Source organism: Xyrauchen texanus, chromosome 50, assembly GCF_025860055.1.
Source record: "Xyrauchen texanus isolate HMW12.3.18 chromosome 50, RBS_HiC_50CHRs, whole genome shotgun sequence".
Taxonomy (NCBI): Eukaryota; Metazoa; Chordata; class Actinopteri; order Cypriniformes; family Catostomidae; genus Xyrauchen; species Xyrauchen texanus.
In genome coordinates, this window is record NC_068325.1 from 14,067,930 (window position 1) to 14,093,758 (window position 25,829).

At 37.9% G+C, this 25,829-nt stretch overlaps 1 protein-coding gene across 2 annotated transcripts; it reads right to left on the bottom strand.

Moving 5' to 3' along the window:
- Positions 1-297: 297 nt before the first annotated feature.
- On the bottom strand, positions 298-25,033 carry mef2b (myocyte enhancer factor 2b). 2 transcript variants are annotated; one of them, XM_052124477.1, is made up of 9 exons: positions 24,959-25,033; positions 16,013-16,093; positions 10,210-10,413; positions 8,370-8,492; positions 7,982-8,165; positions 4,165-4,310; positions 1,228-1,324; positions 968-1,070; positions 298-717 (listed from the first exon to the last, which is right to left on the bottom strand). In XM_052124477.1, exons 2-9 carry the CDS (start codon positions 16,064-16,066, stop codon positions 411-413), a joined length of 1,218 nt encoding a protein of 405 aa, XP_051980437.1. In that variant the 5' UTR covers positions 16,067-16,093; positions 24,959-25,033; the 3' UTR covers positions 298-410. The 2 variants fall into 2 exon arrangements, with proteins under 2 accessions (XP_051980437.1, XP_051980436.1); XM_052124476.1 differs by having other exon boundaries at positions 4,147-4,310.
- Between the last annotated feature and the right edge of the window lie 796 nt (positions 25,034-25,829).

Consider the following 25,829-nt stretch of genomic DNA (forward strand, 5'->3'; position numbering starts at 1 on the left):
GTGAGAAACTGATCAATATATAAGTTCTTTTTAATATACATTTTCCTCCCTGCCCAGAAGTTGGTGATATGCACAAAGAATGAGGATCACCAAAAACAAAAAAGAATGTAGAAGTGAAAGTGGACATTGATAGTAAAAAAGGACTTAAATAGTGATTTGTGACATGGATTTAACCACTGGAGTCGTATGGATTTCTTTTATGCTGCCTTTATGTGCTTTTTGGACCATCAAAGTTTTGGACCCCTTCACTTGTATGTGTTCAGCATTAGAAAGAATGTTATACACATCTGGGTTGGCATGAGGGTGAGTAAATAATGAGAGAGTTTTCATTTTTGGGTGAACTATCCCTTTAAGTAAAAACTACAGTGTAGAGAGCCATAAATTTGTGCTGAAGAGGCTTGGGCAACTAGTTATCTTATCCATCCATTACTGATCCTGGTTTGTTTCAGAGGCTGGTTGCTTTTCTCTTCTCCAGGGTCTCCAGGTGGACCATGCTGTCTCTCCATAGCCGTATATTCTTCTGCAGTTGTGAGGTTCGTCACTTTGGGCTCTTCCATTGGTGAATGCTGTACAATGTGATGGCCGGGGGGCGAGGCAGAGAGCATGTGCTCAGGAGAGGTGCGCTCTGATTTGATGGTCATGTTGCGGGAGCGGTGTGGCGGTGAGGAGGTAGAAGAGCACTGGGAAGTATATGAGCAGTTTCCTCCTGAGGCAATCCTAAAATAAAGCATTACAATATGAAATGACAATAAGCACACAATAGTTGTGTTTTAAAGCCTAGGGATCCACAGTACCTAACTAGACAGGTTTTTGGGCATTAGACCACATATCAGAGGTAACATTCAAATTGAAAATACCTAAAAATGTTGTCTAGGTATGTAACTTACTATGTTTTGAATCACTGCCCATTAATGTATTAATATAGGCTATATAATATTAATATATATATAAAGAGAAGACATCTCACCCAGGGCTAACCATTGACTGTTGGGCATCCTGATGAGGCACAGGTTGCCAAGTATTCATTGAATTACGATGGAAACCCACAGTGTAACCTGGGTGGCTATAGTCTAAGAGAAAAACCGCCCATAAATACTTCATTTGATAACTTCATACTCGCACATTCATTTGCTTCAAATAATTACTGTAAATCTACTTGTGTGTCCTTGCAAGCACTGGTATTTCATTCATAATCTAAATACATACAGAAGTTAAATTGGCCCTCACCTGAGGCCCCGTAGTTCCCTAGACTGTGGCCCAGTAAGCCTGTCTTCCCCATCGTCATCATGTGTCCACCGGCATGCATACTATGATACAGCGCTCTCTAGATATGAACAAAGAAAGCACAATTAAAAAAAACGCTAGATTTAGACTTTTACACTTTTCAGCACTGGGTGAAAATATGCAGAATTATGTGTAAGGGATTTAAACATGGTCAAATTTGTAGAATGGTGCTACACTACTATTGGTGGCTGGAAACATTATCTAATTAGCCATAATATTTACAAACACGTAAGGGAGGGGGCATGGGCAGCTCAGAGAGTAAAGACGCTGACTACCACCCCTGGAGTCACGAGTTAGAATCCAGTACATGCTGAGTGACTCCAGCCAAGTCTCCTAAGCAACCAAATTGGCCCGGTTGCTAGGGAGGGTAGAGTCACATGGGGAGACCTCCTCGTGGTTGCTATAATGAGGTTCTCGCTCTCGGTGGGGCGCATGGTGAGTTGTGCGTGGATGCCGCAGAGAATACGTGAAGCCTCCAGTGCGCTATGTTTCTGCAGTAACATGCTCAACAAGCCATATAGTATTTGTTTTATACAAATATAATAACTTTAATAATATATGTAATTATGTTGGCGTGACAAAGCCAACAAACTGTGATTCTAAAAGACTTTGTTTTGGGTTTTTCCAAAGTCCCTAACCAAGACCAAAATTATCAATTGTAACTTCCCCTAAACCTTTCAAGCTACATTCACTAAACTTGACAAAGACCTTCAGACTGTTCTGACTTGTCTTGCTATATCTTTTCTAACTGATCAGAATTTTGTTTTTGACAGAGTGGATGATCATAAATCCAAAATGAAATGCTCAAATGGGCCAAGACTATTCACTCTCCAATTGTCAAAGAATTCAAACAAACACATGCAAAACACATGTTTTAGCTAAGCATGGCTTGTCATATCTCATTACAATACATAATCTATTTGTCTATCTATCTTTCTATCTATCCACTTCTATGCCAATGACTCACAGCTCTACTTGTCTTTCCAGCCCAACGACACCATGGTGACTGCTCTAATCTCAGCCTGTTTGGCAAACATCTCGGCCTGGATGAAGGAACACCACCTGCAACTCAACCCAGTGAAGACGGAGCTCCTTAGCTTTCCAGCCAACCCTGCTGTTGAACACAACATCAGCATTCAGCTGAGTGACTTCAGTCACTTGTCATAACTAGACTGGACTACTGTAACGCTCTCATTGCAGGCCTCCCAGCATGCACAATTAGGCCCATGCAAATGATCCAGAATGCAGCAGGATGGCTGGTCTTTAATGAAACAAAAAGTGCACATGATACACAACTCCTTGTCTCTCTTCACTGGCTGCCAGTTGATGCAGGTATCAAATTCAAAGCTCTGATGCTGCATACAGAACAGTCACTGAGTCTGCTCAAGAGTACCTAAAATAATTTCTGCAGAGCTATGCTCCCACCAGAAGCCTGCGGTCAGCTAATGAGCGGTGCCTTGTTGTACCAACACAAAGAGGCACCAAAACACATTCCTGGACTTTCAGTTTCACTGTACCACGTTCGTGGAATGACCTTCCCAACTCCATCAGTGAGTCAGAATCTCTGTCTTTAAAAAATTGCTAAAAACATCTTTTCCATGAGCACTTAACCATTCAGTCATAAAAATAAATTCTTGTTGCACTCTAATCTGTGAAATTTTGTAATGCAGCTCATTTCGTTCCACAAAGTATAACCAAATATAACCATCCATCAATCCATCCATCCATCATCCATCTTCCATCCATCCATCCATCCATCCAACATCCATCTTCCATCCATCCATCCATCCATCCATCCATCCAACATCCATCTTCCATCCATCCATCCATCCATCCATCATCCATCTTCCATCCATCCATCCATCCATCCAACATCCATCTTCCATCCATCCATCCATCCATCCAACTTTCAGACAAGGCTTTGTCAAGCCAACATTAAAGTCACCTACTCTATCTAGTTATGATATATTAAACAACAGTTAATTCCAGTCCTCAAATCTGATTGGACAAGAGGCATTCCAAGAGTGCCGATATACAGTCCAACAGCATTGGAATGCTTCATTATTTGTATCACTCCGTTTACATGTTTGCGGTTTTCACGATGGGGATTTTAATTTAATTCACTGATTCATTAAGTGACCATTTTTTGGAAATTGCATATTTATTCCAGTAGGTGACAACAAATGAGCGTCTTTTATGTTATAAGAGAGTCATTCAATCATTAAATCAACAGATTTGTGAAACAAAAAAACACTGAAAACAATGAAGCTGAATGAGAATGATTCATTCACTTCAAAGATGACTCATTTATGAACAAAACGCTACTAATTCTGAGTGCAGTGCAGAGAGCAGAGTCGTGCTTGATGCTTTGACTTTGTTTGAAACCATTTTCGCTTTCACAGAAGAAATGTTACTTAAGAACTTACTGGCCAATTTTAGTCTTAAATGCATTTTATTTAAAATGATTGACTTGATTGTTAAACTGCAGTATAAACCAATATCACACTTGTAATCATGCTGTTGTTCCATATAATTTACAGGACAACAGCACAATTATGAATGTGATCATATAATATAATATTGTATTCAAAGTCACTGAATATTCAAATAGAAATGTCATGAAACCAATTTTGAAATCATAATGATGAATGAAATATAATTTCAAAGCTACTGAGCCGATCTGATCTGCATTATATAATTCAATGAGTGACTCATTCATGAAAGTTATTATAATGAGTTAGCAGGAAATGTATGTGATTTGCAAGATAACATTGCATCTTCCTCTATGTGCTAAATTTATGTTCAGTGACACTAGAACAAAAGAGACAAAAATTTATTTTTTATGTATGTGTAAGAGAGTACTTTGGTAGACTCTCTCACAGCATTTGCCAAATTGTTGTGGGTTCCACACAGTCCGGCCTGCGCATCAAGGCGCCGTCCATCACCGGTCATACTCAGAGGAGGCGGTGTCTTAATCTCCAACGCCCTGCTCAGGTTGCCATGGGAGAACATCGAGTAGCCCAGACCTTCACAGTCATATGGGAAGTGAAAAACAAGATGTGGGTGAAATTAATATTTCGAAATATATAGTGAAATATAATACCTCTCTCTGGTTCTTTTTACCTCCTTCTCTGTCCGCTCACTGAAAACAGAAGTTCTCCTTCCCAGATTACTTTTTTTATTCACTATCTAAACTGTTAGATGAACAGATTTCACTGATAAGTGTGAACCTGCCTTGAACTGAAAACTCTGAATTTACATTTATGCATTTGGCAGACAAAGCGACTTACAGTGCAATTATTACAGGGACAATCCCCCCGGAGCAACCTGGAGTTAAGTGCCTTGCTCAAGGACACAATGGTGGTGGCCATGGGGTTTGAACCTGTGACCTTCTGATTAACAGCCCTGTGCTTTAGCCACTACGCCACCACCACTCGTGAATTCCAGTGAATACAGTGTTTTCAAGGTATACATTTATCAGTACTCCCTGAAAATTGAACCCACAACCTTAAGGTCGAAAAATACTTTGCACATGTGCACTTACAGCTACGCAAGCACGATTTCAGGCATTCCAAAATGTGTCAGACTGAAAATCATAGCACAACGCAAGTACGTGTTGCATTCTCAATGTGGCTACAAGTTGATTTTAAAGTCAATTTAAATCTTTTAAGAGTAAGCTAAGCTACTGCCATGGTAGAGCTGCATTTTGAAGAAAATATTTTTGAGCAAGTTAAAATCAATATATGTATTGCAACTTATCTGAATAATAACATTGTTTAATGGCACAATCTTTTGAAGGTAACTCTATCACCCCCTTGAGTACTGAGGTTTGTTACCACCACAGTTCAACCAGACCACACATGCATTGGTCAAGTGCTCGCATTTGCGTACATGTACTTGCGTAAAGTACGTTTCTGGCTTTACCAGCTGAACTACAGGAACTGATCATGCGTTATATTTGGCAATTATTTTGGAGTATTTTGATATATAATATGGTCCAAACGTCACAGACCATTTATTCATGGAAATAAAAACTAAATGTTTTAGAATTTTTACCATTTTAACCCTTCCTTGGTTTTGCGGGACATTTTGATCCATTTTTTTAGTTGTTCTAAATGGGTCCAAAAGTTCCGCAAGGCCAAGGAAGAGTTGAAACAAAGAAAAAAAAAAAAGTTCTGCTCAATGTCTAGACCACTAATTAAACGTAAAAAGATTTTTAACATTAAAATTTTCTTTTTAAATTAGAAAAGAATGCACATTAGAAATATTTTCAATTGTGGACCAGGACTTTTGTACGCCACTGTGCAGCTAAGTTAAAATGCTAGATTCTGACAACAGCGTTTGGTAGGTATTCAGTCAAGTTGCTTTAAGTAGAAAATTCCCATGCGGTGCAACTAATAGTCATATGAAGATGAAGAGATGCTGCTTTACGAAGTCCAGCAGGTGTGAGACATTCTGCCTAGAAACCACAGTTCTGTCTTTAAATACTGTTTTGTATGTGTGTGTGTGGCTGAGAGGGTGAGCTGTTTCACATATGAGAACTTCCTGTGTGCAAAGTACTAAAATACTCCACTCGGGCAGCATTCCCCACTCTCTTTCTGTGTAACACTATCAGAAAATTACTATAATAAGTAAAAGGTATAATAAGTTAAACTGTTTAAGTGGCTCTACGAGTGAAGATACAGTGCAACAGAACCACAGTTATATTGACTAGTATATTTTATATGCAGTGGTTTAAATAGTTCTATATAGTAAATGTCTCCAACAAATGTCCAAATGTCTCTACTTTTATTAATAAAGTTTTTTCAATGGTTCTTTACTTCCCTCTTCTTATCAAGAAGCATTTCCCATTGTACATGGTCCACAAGTTGACATCATGTTTCTTTGGAGATTATTGATGTTTTTGCCGTTACATAGGGATCAAGTTCTGTTGCTGAAGTTGGTCTATGATTATGGAATTTTCTAATTATTACCCCACTGACTGAAACTGGAAGTGTTGTGAGGTGAAATTTGCACAGGGTGGTGCCAAAAGTGAGTTGCATTTTTAGTTGTAAATGATATAACACAGTCAACAGAAATGAGTATTTTATTAACTCTACCCTCTATCCCTAACCCCAACCCTAAAACTGAGTAAAACGTAATTTTAGATCGGAAATGTAACTTCCAAATCATGCTGACAACTATTTATGTGAATGCAATTACTTCCTAGTTTTCATGGGACCAGAACCTGCATCTTGGAGTTTGCAGTAGAACTTTTAAGATGATTGAATTAATGCAAAAATTTATGATGGAGATGGCACTCCAGTAATTTGGCAGGATGTGGTCCATATATGGAATATCAGAAAATGGAGTACACATTTGGATGCTATATGTCGATTTCCTGTGTGATTATGTTTAAAAATGTGGTCTATTTGAACCCTTAAAAATACCCCATTGTGCAATTTAACACAATATCAAGCACAGTTTTCATGCAAAACATTTCACAAGCAAGCTTTAAATCGTAAAACAATAGATATACCGTTCAACATTTTTGAACTTTCTGGTTGTCAAATATCAGTGGAACATGCCCATAATTAATGCGATGAACTACGGTGCTTTGTTAGTGTTTGATAGTTTGGGGCAGGAACAAAGGCGGTATACTAAGGAGTTTCCTAATTATCCATTCGCCTCCTGGCATGTCGGTCAGAACACAGGATAGGATCCAAACAGCCAGGTTCCATTCAAAAGGGGTTTATTTACATTGAAGAAGCCACAAGTCACAGGCACATGACAGGTTGCATATTCAGGTAGTCAGGTTGATATGAGGGTATAGGAGTGTATTTGAACAGGTTTATACTTGTGTGTATGTGTCTATGTGTGTGTGGTTAGTCACTCATGGACGCACACTTTAGCACCCACAGCAAGTTATCTTAGCACATATCACAGGCATGTATTTCATCTGCCTTGCTCCGCTGTATAATGCCGTTGACTGACAGGCGCTCTAAGCTCTGCCTTTCCAACAGTTAGGATACCTGTCTAATCTAATGCAATGATATTCATCCATTTTTACATATGCATAAGGGTTTACATAAGGGTCCAAATACATTACTTAGGGCCACCTTAGGTGGTTTTTGTAAAGGACTGTGGACCTTAAGAAGGTTCTCTGGGCCTGGGTGGCTCAGCAAGTATTGATGCTGACTACCACCCTTGCAGTTGCGAGTTCGAATCCAGGGTGTGCTGAGTGACTCCAACCAAGTCTCCTAAGCAACCAAATTGGCCCGGTTGCTAAGGAGGGTAGAGTCACATGGGGTAACCTCCTCGTGGTCGCGATTAGTGGCTCTCGCTCTCTTACCTATGTGGTAAGTTGTGCGTGAAATCACAGAGAGTAGCATGGGCCTCCACATGCTGGGAGTCTCCACAGAGTCATGCACAACGAGCCACATGATAAGATGCACGGATTGACTGTCTCAGAAGCAGAGGTATCTGAGACTTGTCCTCCACCACCCAGATTGAGGTGAGTAACTGCACCACCACGAGGCCCTTCTAAGTAGTGGGAATTGGGCATTCCAAATTGGGAGAAAAGGGGATACAAAAAAGAAGGTTCTCTTATGGCATCAGACTGTAAAACCCTTTTTGGGAACTATATTTTTAAGAGTATAGTATAAAGTTAACTAATATTTGGAAATCTTTTGCCCATTTTTAAGGACATGGGTCATACCTGCATGTGGTCCCACAAGAGCTGTATGGGAGTTTGATCCAGCAGAACCAGCTGACCAAGGCCTGGTGCACAGAGGTTTGTAGGATTGAGTCCGTTGGGCCCCTTGGTTTGGATTCAAGGAGTTGGTGTAGCCATTCTCACTACTCGCACCCATCATCTGAGCTTCTGTGCGGAGTGAAGGATCCTGATAATAGATTTAAAAATATTCAACATAATGTGCATTTAAGAAGTGCATAAATACAGGATCCATGAATGTATACACATGCATGTATATTTGTGAACATGAATGGTTTCTATTTATGTTTACAATGCACTACGATGTAACAATAACACAAAGAAACAATCTGACCACTGGTTAATTCACTGTTATCAGAAATACAGTACTAACGTAATAGCGCTGGCGAGAGATTGAGAGGTCCATGCCTTCGCTGAGCTGATATTTCTCTGTCCCCATCACCATGCTGTCTTCGAGCTCAGAACTATCCATTCCCAGTCCTTTCCTTTTTAAAGTCTGGAGCACTCAGAAAGAGAGAAAGAGAGAGAGAGAGAGAGAGAGAGAGAGAGAGAGAGAGAGTGAGTTCATTGTGAAATTAAAATTGTAATTCTGGCAATATAGTTCGAAATGAAAAATTAAAACGCAAAATGCATTCGCTAGTGGTCTCAGACTTTTTTTTCCTACCCTTTTCACCCCAATTTGGAATGCCTAATTCCCAATGTGCTCTAAGTGCTCATGGTGGAGTTGCGACTCTCCTCAATCCGAGTGGTGGAGGACGAATCTCAGTTGCCTCTGCGTCTGAGACGTCAATCCGTGCATCTTATCATATGGTTTGTATCACGTAGCGCGTGTGGAGGCTTCACGCTATTCTCTGCAGCATCCATGCACACTCACCACGCGCCACACAGAGGGCGAGAACCACATATTATAGCAACCATAAGGAGTTTATCCCAAAATGTAAAATGGTACGATATCATCTTGTTGTTAATTTCGGTACATTATTAAAGTATGCTGCCATTAGCAAAATGTAATTGTGGCAGGGCAGAGGGCGGGGCCGGGGTCGTGATTATACACACCCGGTCCCTTATCAGGTTAATCAAGCCTCTGAGAGGGATAAAGGCCAAATGCTGAGGATTGTGCAGGAGAGAGAGATAGTTTACGGACATGTCCGACGTGTGTGTTTGTCTTTTAAGTTTGTCATTAAAACTATTATTTATATTGTCAAGCCAGTTCTCGACTCCTCCTTTTCATTAACTGCTTTACAGTAATGTAATATGAGAGTTTTGAGCTTAAATCAAAGCCCATTTGAAAATAATTATAAAAAAAAAGCCTCTATAAGGCCAAGTGTGATCATTTAACAGCAGAAGGATGCATTTAATGAAATAATATACAGCCACATTATGAATAAGAGGCGCCTCTCTGCTGTCATTTCCTTCACACACACACACGCACATAGCACACAACACACACACAGACACAAACACAAACACACACAACACACCCTACAAATGCTTGATTTTCATGCAGTGTGTCCAATATTATACATCTGCAGAGCCACAGATCAGTGTGTATAAAGTGTATAAATGGCTGTGAACTCTCAAATTAACTCATTCTCCATTGCAGCTTGGAGATTTCAACAGGAAGCTTGATATAACGAACTCTTCACAAACTGGAAGAACTTAAAAAGTCCTGCTGAAATGAGAGCTCTATGATTGCGTGATTCTTAAACTCCTCTGTATATTTCAAGTATACTTTTATATACTTCAATTATACTTTTGGACTCCACTGTATACTTCAAATATACTTTTATTTACTTCAATTACATTTTTGAATCCACTATATACTTTTATATACTTCAAGTATATTGTTAAACTCCTTTGTATACTTCAAAAGTATACTTTTATATAGTTTGAGTATAATTTTAGAATCCACTGTATACTTGAAATATACTTTTATACATTTTCATATATTTCAAGTATACTTTTGGACTCCACTGTATACTTCAAGCATACTTTCAAATCTGCAGACGAACACTTCTACATACTATAGAGTATGTAAAAATCTACAGATTAGTCGATAAAATTCATCGTATATCTACTCCTAATAACAGTTCCATTGTACCATTGCAATTAAATAACATCAACAGAAACATTAAGAGTACCTGATAGCAGTATCTGATTTGATGATATATTATTAATAGAAGAGCTTCAGAATGGAGATTTTTGACTTGTACCTCTTGTATGTCAGTATTTGTACGGCTCTCGTGAGGTTCACTGTATTCGGTGTACTTCAGCAGCACTTTATCCATATCAGTGCTGGCGTACTGGAAGAGACGGTTCGTGCTGTTGAAGATGATGAGAGCAATCTCGCAGTCACACAACACGCTCAGCTCGTAGGCTTTTTTCATCAGACCAAATTTGCGCTTGGTAAATGTCACCTTGAAAAACAGAAAAAAAACCACAGGAGTATTGCTACAGAAACCTCTGAAAGATACAATGCTATGATGGTTTAAATTCTCACTCTGCGTCTTTTGGGAATCTTTTTTTGGACACATATTTACCTTGGTTTAACACCTTAAGATGATTTGCCCTGGATGAAAATATCACATTCTAATGTAGAGCTTGAAGTAGTGTTTATTGGATGTAGATTTCTATCAAATCAGGTGTGGGGAAAAAACCCTAGTTCTGCTCTGGTACAAAATGGCCTGAAGGCAAAGAGAGGCCCAAATTACCCTTTTCACAAACTGTGAAGAGCATGTAGAAGCATTTCCGTCTTAGTTTAACACTGTAAATCTAGCACACTTTGTATAGAAAAAAAAATTTAAACCGCTTTTAAGTACATTTATAATTTTCATAGTGTTATTTTACTTTAAAATCTTCTAAAAAAAAATTACAAGTTTATTTTATATAGAGACTTTCTACAAACTAAAGGTTGCTTTACAAGTAGCAAGCAAAAAAAAACAAAACAATACAAATTAATTCATTAAGAGTCAGAATGAGATAGGGCAAAGATATATGTTTTCAGGTGGGTGTTGAACTCATGTATGGTGTTGAGGTCGTGGAGGGAGTGTGGTATGGTGTTCCATAATGTTGGAGCAGTAGAGCTAAAAGCCCTGCCACCCAGTGATATCAGCTTGTAAAGTGGGATGAGTAGTAAACAGGAGTCAGAAGACCTGTGTGAATGAGATGGTGTGTTGAGATGAATAAGATCTGTGATGTAATGAGGTGAAAGACCATGTAGAGCCTGAGGGAGGAAGCAGAGTGAAGAATAAAAAGTAATGCCAACGTTTCTGGCTGTAGAGGAGGGTCTGACAAGAACACCATCAATATCAACAGGCTGATCATAGTGGCAAGATGTAAGATTTGTGGAACCAATTAAAAGTACATCAGTTATGTCAGTGTTTAGTTTGGGAAAATTATTGGACATCTAGGTATTGATGTCATTGATACATGCAGATAAAGAGCTTGTGGATAAGGGGGCAGTGGATTTTGAAAAGATATAAAGCTGTGAGTCATTAGCATAACAGTGAAAGTTGAGTCCGGTGGATGATGTGACCCAGGGAAACCAAATAAGTGATGAAGAACAGTGAACCAAGAACAGAACCCTGAAGGATGCCTTAGAGATGTAGTGTTGACGGTCAGAGAGATAAGAATCGAACCAGGATAGTACAGTACCTTAAATGTCAATAACAGAGAGGTGAGAAATTAGTATCCTGTGTGAGATAGTGTCAAATGCAGAACTGAGATCTAAGAGAACAAGAATAGTGAGGGCACCAAAGTCTGCGGCCATTAGAAGATCATTAACGACTCTAATGAGAGCAGTCTCTGTGCTATGGAGTGGGTGGAAACCAGATTGAAAAGACTCAAAGAGATTGTGTGAGGCCAGATAGGATTGTAGCAGAGAGGCATCAATTCCATTTTCCATCAATTTGGACAGAAAAGTGACATTTTAAATAGTTTGGTAATTTTTATGTTCAGAAGGGTCTAGGCCAGGCTTTGTCATTTTTTCCCCCTCCCCTTTTTCTGAGCTACCCAGGACCCGACTGTGCAGTTTTTAGTTCGAAAGGGAGTTCGAAATGGCAGACAGGGCAGTGGGGGCCGGGTCTAAATGATAGGAAGTAGAATTAGATTTCTTGATTAACTCAGTAATTGCTTGATGGCCAGTAGGGGCAAAGTCAGAAAATGTGCCAATCATGAAAGGAAGTGAGGAAATTCTGTGGTGCATCTGGAGATACAATAGGAGGAAAAAAATGTAATAGTGAATTAAATTTATTTTTAACAGAAGTGAAGAAATGACTGACAGAGCTCAGCAGAATCAGAAATAAAAGACACAGGAGGGCTGGTAAGTAGTTTGTTAACAGTGGAAAAGAGTGTTTTGGGTCTGGAAGAGGCATTGTTGATAAGGGATCCAGCCGATCTAGGTAAATATCAGCTTCTGCTTGCAACTTTTTCAGATAACGTTAAAGCTGCAAAAACTTCATATTACCAGACCAAGATCAACAGCCCCACAGACACTCGTAGCTTGTTTAGAACATCCAACAAACTTCTCTGCCCTCCCCCTCCACCACCTGACACATCACTGACAGCAGATATCTTTGCCATCAGATCCTACTCTCCACCCTCTCTAAACTGGGCATCACTGGAACTGTGCTTGGCGGGTTCAACTCCTATCTCTCAGAAAGGTCCTTTGAGGTAGCCTGGAGAGGGGAGGTATCCAAGCCACATCAGTTACTTACTGGGGTACCTCAGGGATCAGTGCTTGGGCCACTTCTCTTCTCTATATACACAACATCACTGGGACTCTACTTGTCTTTCCAGCCCAACGACACCACAGTGACTGCTCGAATCGCTGCCTGTCTGGCAGACATCTCAGCCTGGATGAAGGAACACCACCTGCAACTCAACCCAGCAAAGACCGAACTCCTTGCCTTTCCAGCCAACCCTGCTGTTGAACACAACATCACCGTGCAGCTGGGTCCAACTACAGTTTCGCCTTCCAAAACGGTCAGAAATCTAGGGGTAACCACTGATGATGAGCTAAATTTCACAAACCACATCTCAAAGACTGCAAGATCATGTAGATTTACACTCTACAATATCAGGAAGATAAGACCTTTCCTCTCTGTACATGCCACACAACTGCTCGTTCAGTCACTTGTCTTAACTAGACTGGACTACTGTAACGCTCTCATTGCAGGCCTTCCTGCATGTGCAATTAGACCTCTCCAAATGATCCAGAATGCAGAAGCATGTCCGGTCTTTAATGAACCAAAGAGAGCACATGATACACCACTCTTTGTCTCTCTCCACTGGCTGCCGGTTCATGCACGTACTAAATTCAAGGCCCTGATGCTGGCATACAAAACATTTACTGGGTCTGCTCCAGCATACCTAAAAACATTTATGCAGAGCTACGTTCCCACCAGAAGCCTGCAGTCGGCTAAGGAATGTCGCCTTGTCGTACCAAAACAAAGAGGCACCAAAACACTTTCCTGGACTTTCAGTTTCATCATACCACGTTGGTGGAATGACCTTCCCAACTCAATCCGTGAAGCAGACTCACTCTCTATCTTCAAAAAACGGCTAAAAACACATCTTTTCCAAGAGCACTTAACCAGTCACAAAAAAAGAAAGAAATGTACAATTGTTGTTGCACTTAAATCTGTTTTGTATACTATTCTGATGATAGTGAAACTTTGTAGTATGGCCACTCTACGTATGTTCGTACCACTGTCTCCTTAAGATGATTCGCTTATGTTTTCCTCTTTTGTAAGTTTCTTTGGATAAAAGCGTCTGCCAAATGAATAAATGTAAACGTAAATGTTTGTAGAAGAGCATTCTTCCACCTAAGAAATATTGCTAAATTAAGACACATGCTCTCTGTTGCTGATGCCGAAAAACTAATTAATGTATTCATGACCTCAAGACTAGATTATTGTAATGCATTACTGGGAGGATGTCCAGCAAGATCAATAAATAAACTTCAATTGGTTCAAAATGCAGCAGCCAGAGTGCTAACGAGAACCAAGATATATGATCATATTAGCCCCATTTTATCATCGTTACATTGACTACCTGTTCAATTCCATATTAATTTAAAAATTCTGTTAACTATGTACAAAGCTTTGAATGGTTTAGCTCCGCAGTACTTAAGTGACCTTCTACCATGCTATATTACATCACGTTCATTACGATCGCAAAATTCTGGCCTGTTAATAGTTCCTAGAATATCAAAATGCACAAAAGGAGGAAGATCCTTTTCATATTTGGCTCCTAAACTATGGAATAGTCTCCCTAACACTGTTCGAGATGCAGACACACTCCCTCATTTTAAGTCTAGACTAAAGACTCATCTATTTAGCCAGGCATACACCTAATTTATCCTCCAACCCACAATTAGGCCGCTTTAGTTGGGTCTGCCGGAACCAGAAACATTGATCATGATTTATACCTCTGCAATAAATTGAATGACATCTATGCTTATATTATTTTATTTGTTTCCCTGTCTCAACCTCGGGACTCCTATACTGAGGTCACCAGAACCAGCTGGAACCAGCACCATTCCTGCTTCGTGTTGGACTCCACTGCTACGTGTCACTAAATGCAGTCAGTGCCAGCCAAACATCACTTCAGACTATTATGATGGACTTCAGAGGATGAACTGATGCCACCTCCAACCATAAGACATGGGATACTTCATATGCCATTGTCTGAACCTTGGATTTAGGATGGACCACACTGAACCTCACCGAAATTACCGGTTAAAATTAATCCAGGATGGACTTGGTCATTAATCTTACAGTTCAAACAAAATCGATGTTTAAACACTGACCCTTAACACTTACTTAGTTTAATAATTTTAAACCATGACTTTAACTATACATAAGTAATAATGGCATTATATTCATGATGTTAGCCAGAGGGGAACTGGCCCCCACAGTGAGTCTGGTTTCTCCCAAGGTTATTTTTCTTATGTAGTTTTGTGTTCCTTGCCACAGTCGCCTTCAGCTTGCTCACTGGGGTTATTAATACAATTAGTATTTAATGACTTATTTTTAAACATGATTAACAATCGTATTTTATTTAATTACACAATGATGATTCATCGACATTATAGACATTACAGTTTTATCGTCTGTTAATTCTGATCTTCTGTAAAGCTGCTTTGAAACGATGTGTGTTGTGAAAAGGCACTATACAAATAAAATTGACTTGACTTGACTTGACAGTCACAACACGTAGATCGGTGTTGGTGAACTATAATTTCTCCCATGATGAGCAGCAGGCAACATAGTATCCATATGATTTGATAGCAGAAGAGGACAAGCAGTGAGATGAGAGGTAGTGACAAGAAGATTGATGGATGTAGCGCGGCCGTCGGGTAATCCCAAACAAACTCACATGCGAAGAACCACTAATCACGACCACGAGGAAGTTATCCCATGTGACTCTACCCTCCGTACCAACCGGGCCAATTTGGCTGATTAGGAGACCTGGCTGGAGCAGGGACGGATTACCGACCGGGCCAATGGGGCCAGCTTTGAACAATTGTCGGTTTTCTTGTCTGTACAGCTGGAGTTGCCCTGACTGCTCCCTGCTGATTGTGACTTGCAAAAAATTTAAGGTGGCACTGCAGGCTTGGATTGGAAAATTTCTTGTTACGGAATGTAACAAGACTTGTCTTTGGCCATGATTAATTGTGTTTATTTTTAACCCCATTATTTTTATACAGTTATTCACACTGAATTTACATGTTAAATCGACAGCCTTAATTGACATACAACAGAATCAAAATTCGAAGTAAAATAAAATGCTTGTTTTCATAATCAGCCACTGATATGATTTTAGCTTTTAAAGCTAGGCTGCAAGGGTGGGAGAAAATTATGGTAAGCAATGATCTAATAGCCTAACATCCACAATTCAATCCAAGTCCCACCCTACATTATTTCTTTAATATTCTGCTTCACTCTGAAATGTTTCATATTATAGAAGTGAAATATGTCTTTAAACCGTTTCAAAGTAAAAACAAGTACAAACCTGTCGATTTCGCTGGTCAAGAATCCGAGAAATCTGTATTTTCTTCCTCCCCATTATATTCTGTGTTTGGAGCAGGTTTGTCTGTAATTTGCAAAAAGACATTAAGTGAAAAGTTTCTGTAGTGCCTTTCAAGAACTATTTTTTTGTTTTGATGCCATTTACTGTATGAAAAATAATATCTGTGTGTTGTTTAGCCAATACCGACTACCAAGCAAACTTCCCAACTATGGATCACAGCAGGGTGTTTACTTATGCCCCATAGAGAGTCAGTTGGGAGTAAAGTTAGCATGGGCACATGCTAACACCCCCACAGTCTGAATAATCCCAGCAAACATTGAGCATTTCCACAGGGAATGGGATAAAAATATGTAATCTCCATTTAAAGGTAAAGTAAAGTTAGCATGTGTTACAACCACACTTAGAATAATAGTTTCAATAAAATGAACATTTTCATCCACCCCCTGTTCTCCCATGAGTGAAATGGAAACAAACGAGTGAAATGGAGCATCATCAGTCATTGAAAGATGTTAAATGGTTTAGCCAGAGAATGAGAGATTTTAGAGTCCTTGAAGGAGCATGGTAGAATGCTATTAGCTAGTAGAGAAGGTACTACCTTCTCGTTCATTGGAGAATTTAAAGGTGAAGTGTGTATTTTCTGCATTACTGTGTAGTCACCCAAATGGTCTTGCAAAAATAATGGCTGTTGTCAAGCAGGTTTCCAACTCCCATGGTTTCTACTGGTCGGACAAACAGACTCAAACTCACACCATTGGTAGACCCAATGTTGCTGGTCTGGATGCTCAAACAACCAAAGAGTAAACATGTAACCCATTTTAATTCAAACTAACATATTGTGGCTTGCTTACAGCTGACTCTGCATATTATAATGAGAATGGAGAATCACTCTTAAACTTGTAAACTAATTTAATCTGGTTTTAAATAAGGTGTAATTTCTCCAATCAACAAGTGATGTTGGTTTACCTGCTCTACTAGTAGTTTGCTACTTCAATGCACCTTGTTTGATGGTCAACCAAAGTTGGACAAAAATAACTACTTCAAGCTAGATTGCTAGTACCTGACAAACACATGTAGAAGAAAGTATCTTTACATTTCTGCACAATTGCAATTTTTTTTTTCTGTCAATAAGAATACATTTTTTTTTTTATGAAAGTATAGTAAAATTTGGTAAGTAAAAGTCTTGTAGCTAGAATTCGGAAGCTAAGCTTGAATATTTTGATGAGTTGGAGTTTTGCAACTTCGCACATACATCAGTCAGTTAAGTCCAATCAGAAAATTACTTTATAATAATGCATTCAATCACAATTTATTTTATGTAAGTATAGTAAAATTTGGTAAGGAAACATCTTGTAGCTTGAATTATGAAGCTAAGCTTGACTCTTTTGACAAGTTTTGCAACTTTGCGCTTACATCAATTAAATCCAATGAAAAATATAATTTACAATAATGCATTGGCCATCAATCCCTCTGGGAAATAAGATAGTTGTGTGTTTTTCAATGCCCAGATTGGCCCTTTGACAAGCCCAGACGGAATCTGCCAAAGTTTTTGGCATTTTCAGTACTGATTTTGTTGGAAAGTCTGTGGAATGGATTTAAACATAGGAAAATAGGTTAAACTGAGTTGCGAGTAATACAGTCTTAATGGCTGCTAGCTAAAATGTTTAATAAAAAATAAAAAAACACGCAAAAGTGGAGCAAATTGTGCCGATTCATAATGTGACATAAACAATGATGAGAGTGATTTGGAGGTTGCATTTTCACTCTAAAATTACACTTTACTGCCTGTAGGTTTTATGGTTGGGGTTTGGATTTGGGTGTAGGGTTAATAAAATATGCATGTTGAATATTTTGCATAATTTCCCCGATGATTATCGCTATATATCGGGATATTTTTTTATTAGATTTTAGATAGATTTTTTTTAATATATAAATAGGGCTGCTTGTTGCACAAATGTCTTTGTCTTTTCAATGACAGGGTAAATTAAAGGGGGTCGCACACCGGACATAAACAACATGGTGTGTTCTAAAATTCAGAATAATAATTTTCTGTGAAGGTACACACACAACGCCAACACTCAGCGTTAAAATTCTCACATAGTTTTCAATTAAATTTGACCCAAATCATTATTAAAGGACAAAGATTATTTACTCTAGCCACCATTGGATTATCTATTGTGTATAAGTATCTTTCATAGTGCCAACACAATGTATTTTCGGTTACAAGTGTGTTGTTTTGTGGTTTGACAGCTTTAATGAAAGACATGTTCAATGCTACATATAGAGAAATTGCATAATAAATGTCGCCATTTGTAATTGTTCAGTTTCCGCAGTTACAACAGTTTCATACACTAACCTGCAAACTCATCGACATCACTTTGCTCATTCTTGAAGAAGTACTAAAACTTCTGCACTACATCAGCTGCCCTGCGTGTGTGATACCGGTGCTTTCCCACCTGAAACCGGCTTCAGTAAATGTCATATCACCCTCTTGTGGTCTCCCAATGCTATTACACCAGACCGTTAATCAGAGGCCAACTGAGAGTGTTGGAAAGCATGTAAATTAGGCTTTTAATTTAAATGTCGGCTAATTTTCATATATTGATTCCACAAAATATATAGATAACATAACGTGCTGATCAAAAGTCAAAATATTTTATGACATCCCAACAAAAAAAACTAACTTTTGGCGCCCCTCTGTGGACATTTCACCTAGAAACTGCAGCTTCAGCCACTGACCGATTTCAGCAAACAACTTTCGACCTACTGTCACCAAATTTCCAGTGAGATCAGTCCGCTATATTCTGAGTTTTCTGCATAATTCTGTGCCCATGATTCCATATGGGCATTTTCCTTACTACTGCTATAAGTAAAGTGACTAACTGCTGATGTAAATGCCCCAGGGAGTTCGGCCATTCTTTTTTCTCTCATATTAGACATGTGTGACCTCATCTATTTTTAAAATCTCAAAGCCAATGATTTGCGGATAGTGCAACGGCAGTCCCACGGTCCATGAGTGTCCATTGCCATCACACCCACCCATTGGCACACAGGCGGAAAAGTGATCTTGAGAAATCCTTGTTTTCTGCTATTATAACCATATAAAGAGAATACTGAAATGAGCATATGTAAGCAATATTGCACACACACACACACACACACCTAAAAGCTTTGACAGGTGGCTTGTATCAGGGCCGGGCAGTTTGTCATGAGATAAATGTGTCGCAAGGAAGTGAGAAGAATTTTTGACGAGATCTCTATCACCAAACAACGTGTTGGTCGCTAAGTTTAAAGTTCCTTAAATTTGAAAGCTGATATGAAGCACACAGCCTTAACTGAATCAAAAAGAACATGAAAATGCTCTCAAAGTAATGCACATATAAGCACTGATATGTTTTGTTGTTGGTTTGAAACTTAACTTAGTTCTTGAGCTTTCAAGAATCAGTTATCCCAACTAAAGTTGTGATACTTTGGTAGACGTAACCACAGAAACAGCAGCAGTGTCTGCAATAGTCAGATGCGAGTTGAATTCAATTTAAAAGTGGTATGAGTACACTTTTCAATGATGTTCAGAAAACCTGTCATTATCTTTGCAATTTCGTTTGATGACACTTATGGCACAAAAAAATACACACTTTACCTTTAATCTCTAATCATGTTTGTAAAAACACAAATAGTAGCTCACCCACCCATCATCATATACTCACCCTCATGTCGTTCAAAATTCAAAAGTTTTGGAACAACGTAAGTTTCTGAAAATTAAGGCGGAATTTTAATTTTAAGGTGAACAAAAAGCATCCAGATAATAATAATGAATTAGAATATTTTCTATGTTAAACAACTTCACAAAGGCCAAATGCAGTAACTACACTAACACTATAACTGAGAAAAATGCCTGTACGTTTACTTGGTTTTAGAGTGGATTTTGTAGTTAAAAGTTAAAAGAAAAGAAAGAAAATGTAAAAAAAAATGTATAATATATGGTATATAATACATTTGTTTTTTTTTTAAAGTTGAGTGGGTAGAAAACAGATACAGTGTTAACCTAATACAAAGTAAAAATATTCTATATATTATATTAATCCTTAATTTTGGCTTTAGTTTAACTACAGTATTAAGATTATTTTTTTATTTTTTATTTAGCAAATTACTTAATTTAACAGCATGTTGTCTTTATTATACAGTAGCATGCCTGCTATTTTCCAGACATAATATAAATGGGTTTTTATACATTAAAATATATAAGTCTTTTTATATTTTTTGGAAAGAACGCACATACACTTGGTATAAAAAAAAAAGTAAAACTCCAGTCTAAGACCTGGGGCCGGATACACAAAAATCAAGAAGGTTTAGTAGGATAAATAATGCAATTTTGTAAGAAGGTTTCTAGATATAAACGTTGACCATTTAAGAAAAAATATAATCACAATCTTAAGAAGTCTTAGGGGAATGCAAAATATTCTCACGTTTTTGCTTAAAGGAATATTTTGGGTTCAATACAAAGTAGGCTCAATCGACAGCATTTGTGGCATAACGATGATTACTACAAAAATATATTTTGACTCGTCCCTCCTTTTCTTAAAAAAAAAAAGCCAAAATCGAAGTTACAGTGAGGCACTTACAATGGAAGAGAATGAGCCACTTTTTGGAGAGTTTAAAGGCAGAAATCTGAAGCTTATAATTTTTATAAAAGCACTTAATTCTTCTGTTAAAATGTATTTATTATTTGAGCTTAACTTTTATCGAACCTGGAATATTCCTTTAAGTTAGAAAATAAGATACAATTAATAGTTAATAATTTTGGCTCTACAAAATGTCTAGTTACTGAGTAAAATGGATTTTACATGGATTAAATAAAAAAAATACAAAATGACAAAACAATGGTTTTATTGCATAATAGTGCAACTCTTGCACCTCTGGATCTCTGGGTCTCTCCCAGAGGCCTGACAGTGGAAAAGAATACAGACAAACTGTGGCGACCTGCTATGCTGACACAGTCTCCCACAGAGGAGCACTTACACTGGGGCAAGAGGGGACTAATTGCTGAGTCCCTCATGGGGGCCAACATGATCACATGGGAAGTCAGCATGTTGTTTCCGATAGTTCTGATGCACTAGGATCGTCGACATAATGTCGACTCACGGACCACCGTCATGTCCTCACAGACATGTCTGCAACGGCTCCAGCTCAATTGCTTTCCCCAGTGGCGCACCCAGAGGCGTGTCGCATCTGGATGCGCATCTTGTCAGCGGGGAACACCATGGATCCCAAATCCTGTTGTGACCAGGGAGTAAGCGCAATCACATAATCAGTGACGGCCATGTTGCATATGTTGCATTTTCACATCTAACATTACATTTTTCATACACTAATGGTTAAGGTAAGGTATAGGTTTGGGATGGACTGTAGACTTAAAACAGGCATTCCTCATATGTGCCTGTACAGCAGAAAACAACTCGCTTTGCGGACATAACAACCAGAAGATGGTGCTCCCATGTGACCATACGCCCAAGAACACTTACCGCTTTGGCCACATGGGGCAGTGTTCCAAATTTCGGTAAGTATACAGCAATTTTAGATAAAGATAAGTCGACCTACTCTTTCCGATCTCACTGTGAGATCAGTCTGTGGGGGCAACACTATCAGTGCACCGACAACACTTTTTCAAGACAAGTCAAAGCTGTTGGAGCATGGGAACATAAATAAACTAGCTCTAGAAAATATTGCAAGCAAGTATTGATTTGTTAATAGTGGTCAAAACTGTTTCAAAACCATATGCAACTGCCACCTGTAGCATACAGACACTTCAGCTGTTGGTGGCTGAAGCTTATGGTTGTTACGTTTCTGTACAGTATTGATGGATGGAAACATATGTTTGCCAAAAATAGCAAGTAAGACTTGTATTTGCATACCAAATGAATAGAGCAAACCTGCAAGTGCACGGCTGAGAACCTCAGGAAACAAGAGGAAGACAAAACTATAAGAGATCGGATAGGTTAATGGGTTGCCATGTTCTGTAAAATGCATATTCTTTAGATTTAAACGTATGTCTAATTAATCAAATGCAAAGAATTTAGTAAGACCTGAAAGTATTTTACCTAGTTGACCTTTGTAGACTGTTTCACTGCGCAAGCTTAGCTGCAAGTGTGCATTCATATAAAAAAGGACAATAATTCAGTAGCTCATTGATGGTTATTAAAACAGTAAGTATCGATTTATCCAAGACGTACAGTATTATTAAACATATCAAATTTAATATGAAGCAACTTTGAAAAAGAAAAAACTGTATATCTTCTCTTTGCATCAATTGAACAAAAGCATTCCATGCTATACTATTATTTGTACTATAATGAATATTGTGATGATTTCGCCAATGATGGATCTGAAACCACTTGTCAATCAGTACTCCTGGAATCTGTTAACTTAAGTGACAAAACAGTTAATTCAATACATAGTTGTGTGGCTCTGCTGAGAAGAAGGTGTTAACACTGCTTTGTGTAACAAAGAAAGGTTATACACTAATGGTAGCTTGATTAGAACAACAAGTGAGGCCTACTTCTTGTCATTCGTCCTAATCATCTATGCTTTAAAGGAATATTCCGGGTTCAACACAAGTTAAGCTCAATCGACAGCATTTGTGGCATAATATTGATTACCTCAAAAAATAATTTTGACTCGTCCCTCCTTTAATAATACAAAAATTGAGGTTACAGTGATGCACTTACAATGGAAGTGAATGGGGCCAATTTTTGGAGGGTTTAAAAGCAGAAATGTGAAGCTTATAATTTTATTAAAGCACTAATTAATTCTTCTGTTTAAACTAATGGATTATTTGAGCCGTAAAGTGGATTAAATTGCTGATTTACGGTCGTTTTATGTCTTTAGTGTTTACGGCATTGCATTATCATGGTAAAATTGGCTATAGCTTTACACAGAAAAGCTTAGTAAGCGATTTTATCACAATAAATCATATTAACACACATATTGTTTACGTTTTGTGGCCTTGAGTATTTTATCGTTTACGGATTGGCCCCCATTCACTTCCATTGTAAGTGTATCACAGGAACACAGATTTGTGCTTTTTTTAAAGAAAAGGAGGGACGAGTGGAAATAACTTTTGTAGTAATCAATATTATGCCACAAATGCTGTTGATTGAGCTTAACTTGAATTGAACCCAGAATATTCCTTTAAGTATTATTTATTTATTTTAAAAACAGTTATGAGTTAAATGGACAAATCCCATTGGTTGTTGATTGCTATTTCTTAGGATTCCATATTGTTCAATGACAACTGGACAAAGATAGATATTCTTTGTTGCCCCAAACCATAAAATACACACTGTGAAAAAGAAATTACAGTAAATTTATGGTAAAATACCAGCAGCTGTGGTTGTCAGAAATAAACCATAAAAAATACGGTGACCGTGTTTCTGGCTTTACGGGTTGTAATTTTGATGCCAGAAAAAACGGTTTGTTGGCTCAGCCACAATGTAAGAAAATAAATAGCATCTAGAAACTTGCATATTTATAAAATTTTTAGCTTTGCTTAATTTGCATTAAAGTGCAAAATATTAATTATAAGGTGAACTTTTAAAAAAATGTTAAGTACTACTAACTCAAACGTTCAAGTACAGGACTGAGGTTGATGGGCATACCAATATGCCCTTGAATAATTTAAGCAAGTCAAGTCATTTTTATTTGTCTAGCGCTTGTCACAACGCACATCTGGGGGGCCAGTTCCCCTCTGTCTTAAGCACATTTGTTTTGTCAAAAGGAACTTATTAGTTGTTATTAAGAAATCATAGAGATTTCAGCACTTTTTAGTATTATTGATGTTGTTTTACTGTAATTAGTTGTTTTGTGTAAAGTCACCATTAGGGTCATTAGTGTTTCCTTTGGTGAATCCTGTTGAATACATGTGCTGTTTCCTAGCCCATGTGAATGTGTCAGCTGAAATGCAGTAGTATCTGCATTTCTTTGGAGATTTATGTTTCATGACTGACCTCAATCATTATTGTCTTTTGAGACAATTAAATGAGGTAGAAACAATAATATTAAAGTTAATTTGAACTTAAAGTTAAACAAACGTATACATTTGTGTACCTCTAATACATAATTTTTTTCAGTGATATATTTTACAGTCCACTACCGTTTATATTATTAAATTATAAACTTGATATACTAACCTTTTGGAACTATATAAGTCTGTGTTTTGTTTTTTTTACTTTAATAAGTATTGTTATTTATCATAGTAACTACAAAAGGCCACCTGATGACTTAAGGTTCAAGAATGGCCCATCCTGTAGCAATAATAAATATACATGGATGAGACAGTGCACAGTGTTAATCACACAAACACAAAACACCATCAGGGTAACAAATGTGACACTAAAATAATGCAATAAGCATGAACTAAACTACATACTACAACACAGAACACCATAACATACATAACTGATTTAAAAAATAAGAAGAAACATAACTATTCCCATAAAATATAATGAAATGTGATGGGTCACGCAGGGACTTCTAGGAAAGGATGATTATGGGTTTTCACCGTAATTGTAAAAAATGTATTATTATTATTATTATTATTATTGTAGTGGCTATTTTTTACAAGATTTTACCAGTTAATTTACAGACTTTTTTTTACAGTCCATTACAAATTATATTTACTATGAGATATTAAATACCAAGCCATCAAAACTTGTATTTTGACACCTAAAATGCAATCCATATACACTATAAATTATACAGTATACACTACAGTATACACTATACAGTATCCATTATAGAGTTATAAAAAAACGTCCTTGTTGTTTTAGTGTTAAAGTTTGCTATAACTATACAAGGTCGACTCGGTATAAAAACGTAACATTTTTACAAGTAGTATCTTCATTTTCCAAAAGAACAAAAAAACATTAATCTTACCTGCTTTTGTTAACAAAGTCACCAGTCTGCAAAGCAATGACTGAACGGTCGTGTTGATTCAGTGCACGTCACCTGATGATCGTCGAGTGCTTTTAACAGCAGCGCATCTCCAGCTGTTCATACAGTAGCAGAAACATGCCGAAATAACCACGCCCAGTCGGCGATTCCATTGGCTTACAAATACGCCGATCATCTCCAGCTGTTCATACATTAGCGGCGTCAGAAACGGAAGAAAGTTACCATAAACCCGCCCCCTTTAAAGCTCTATTCGCTGAAAATAACGCCAATAATTTTCTTGCTTAAATGGCCGTTCAGGCCACAACTGTTTGCACGTCCGTCCATGCTGTTTTTCAATTGTTTTTCTATGTTTGTACATGTGTTAGACGGTCGTCTTTGACGGTTGCGCCGCGTCTTGCCGCCTTTTTATCGTTTCCCGCGAGAGCGCCGCGTTTTTTAAACGCAGTGTTAAGTTAAAAAAAGAACGTCAACTGTTAAAAACGTGTCTCGAGACACATGCGTTCTGTTTTTATTCGTCGCGGAGAAACTGCCTCTTATTTTCGGTCATTCACTGAATTAGAAACTCGACAGACCACACCATAAATAGGCAGATCAAGCTCAAGGGTTTCAGTTTAATGATGCAGTTATACTACATATTCTCATCGCGAAGAAGCAGCTTAAAACATTTAGCATATTCAAACATAATGAGGCCATTTTTAGCCACTTTGATAAATGAATGAAGGCAATAGCCAAGGGGAGCATAATAATATTGAAACTGTCATAAAAGAGAAAAGGCATTTATGTTTGTCACTTCCATGACAATATTGCAGCTCAAAATTTGGATTTTGATGCTAGTGTTTAATGTTTTGTCATG

What these genes read in the sequence shown, in the direction of transcription:
- mef2b (XM_052124476.1), bottom strand. Translation starts at nt 16,066, where the DNA reads ATGGGGAGGAAGAAAATACAGATTTCTCGGATTCTTGACCAGCGAAAT. An exon ending in TCTTGTGGGACCACATGCAG is followed by an intron (nt 4,311 to 7,981) that starts GTATGACCCATG and finishes ATGACTGTGAAG; the next exon opens with GTCTGGGCTACTCGATGTTC. An exon ending in CAGTCAATGGTTAGCCCTGG is followed by an intron (nt 718 to 967) that starts GTGAGATGTCTT and finishes GCTTTATTTTAG; the next exon opens with GATTGCCTCAGGAGGAAACT.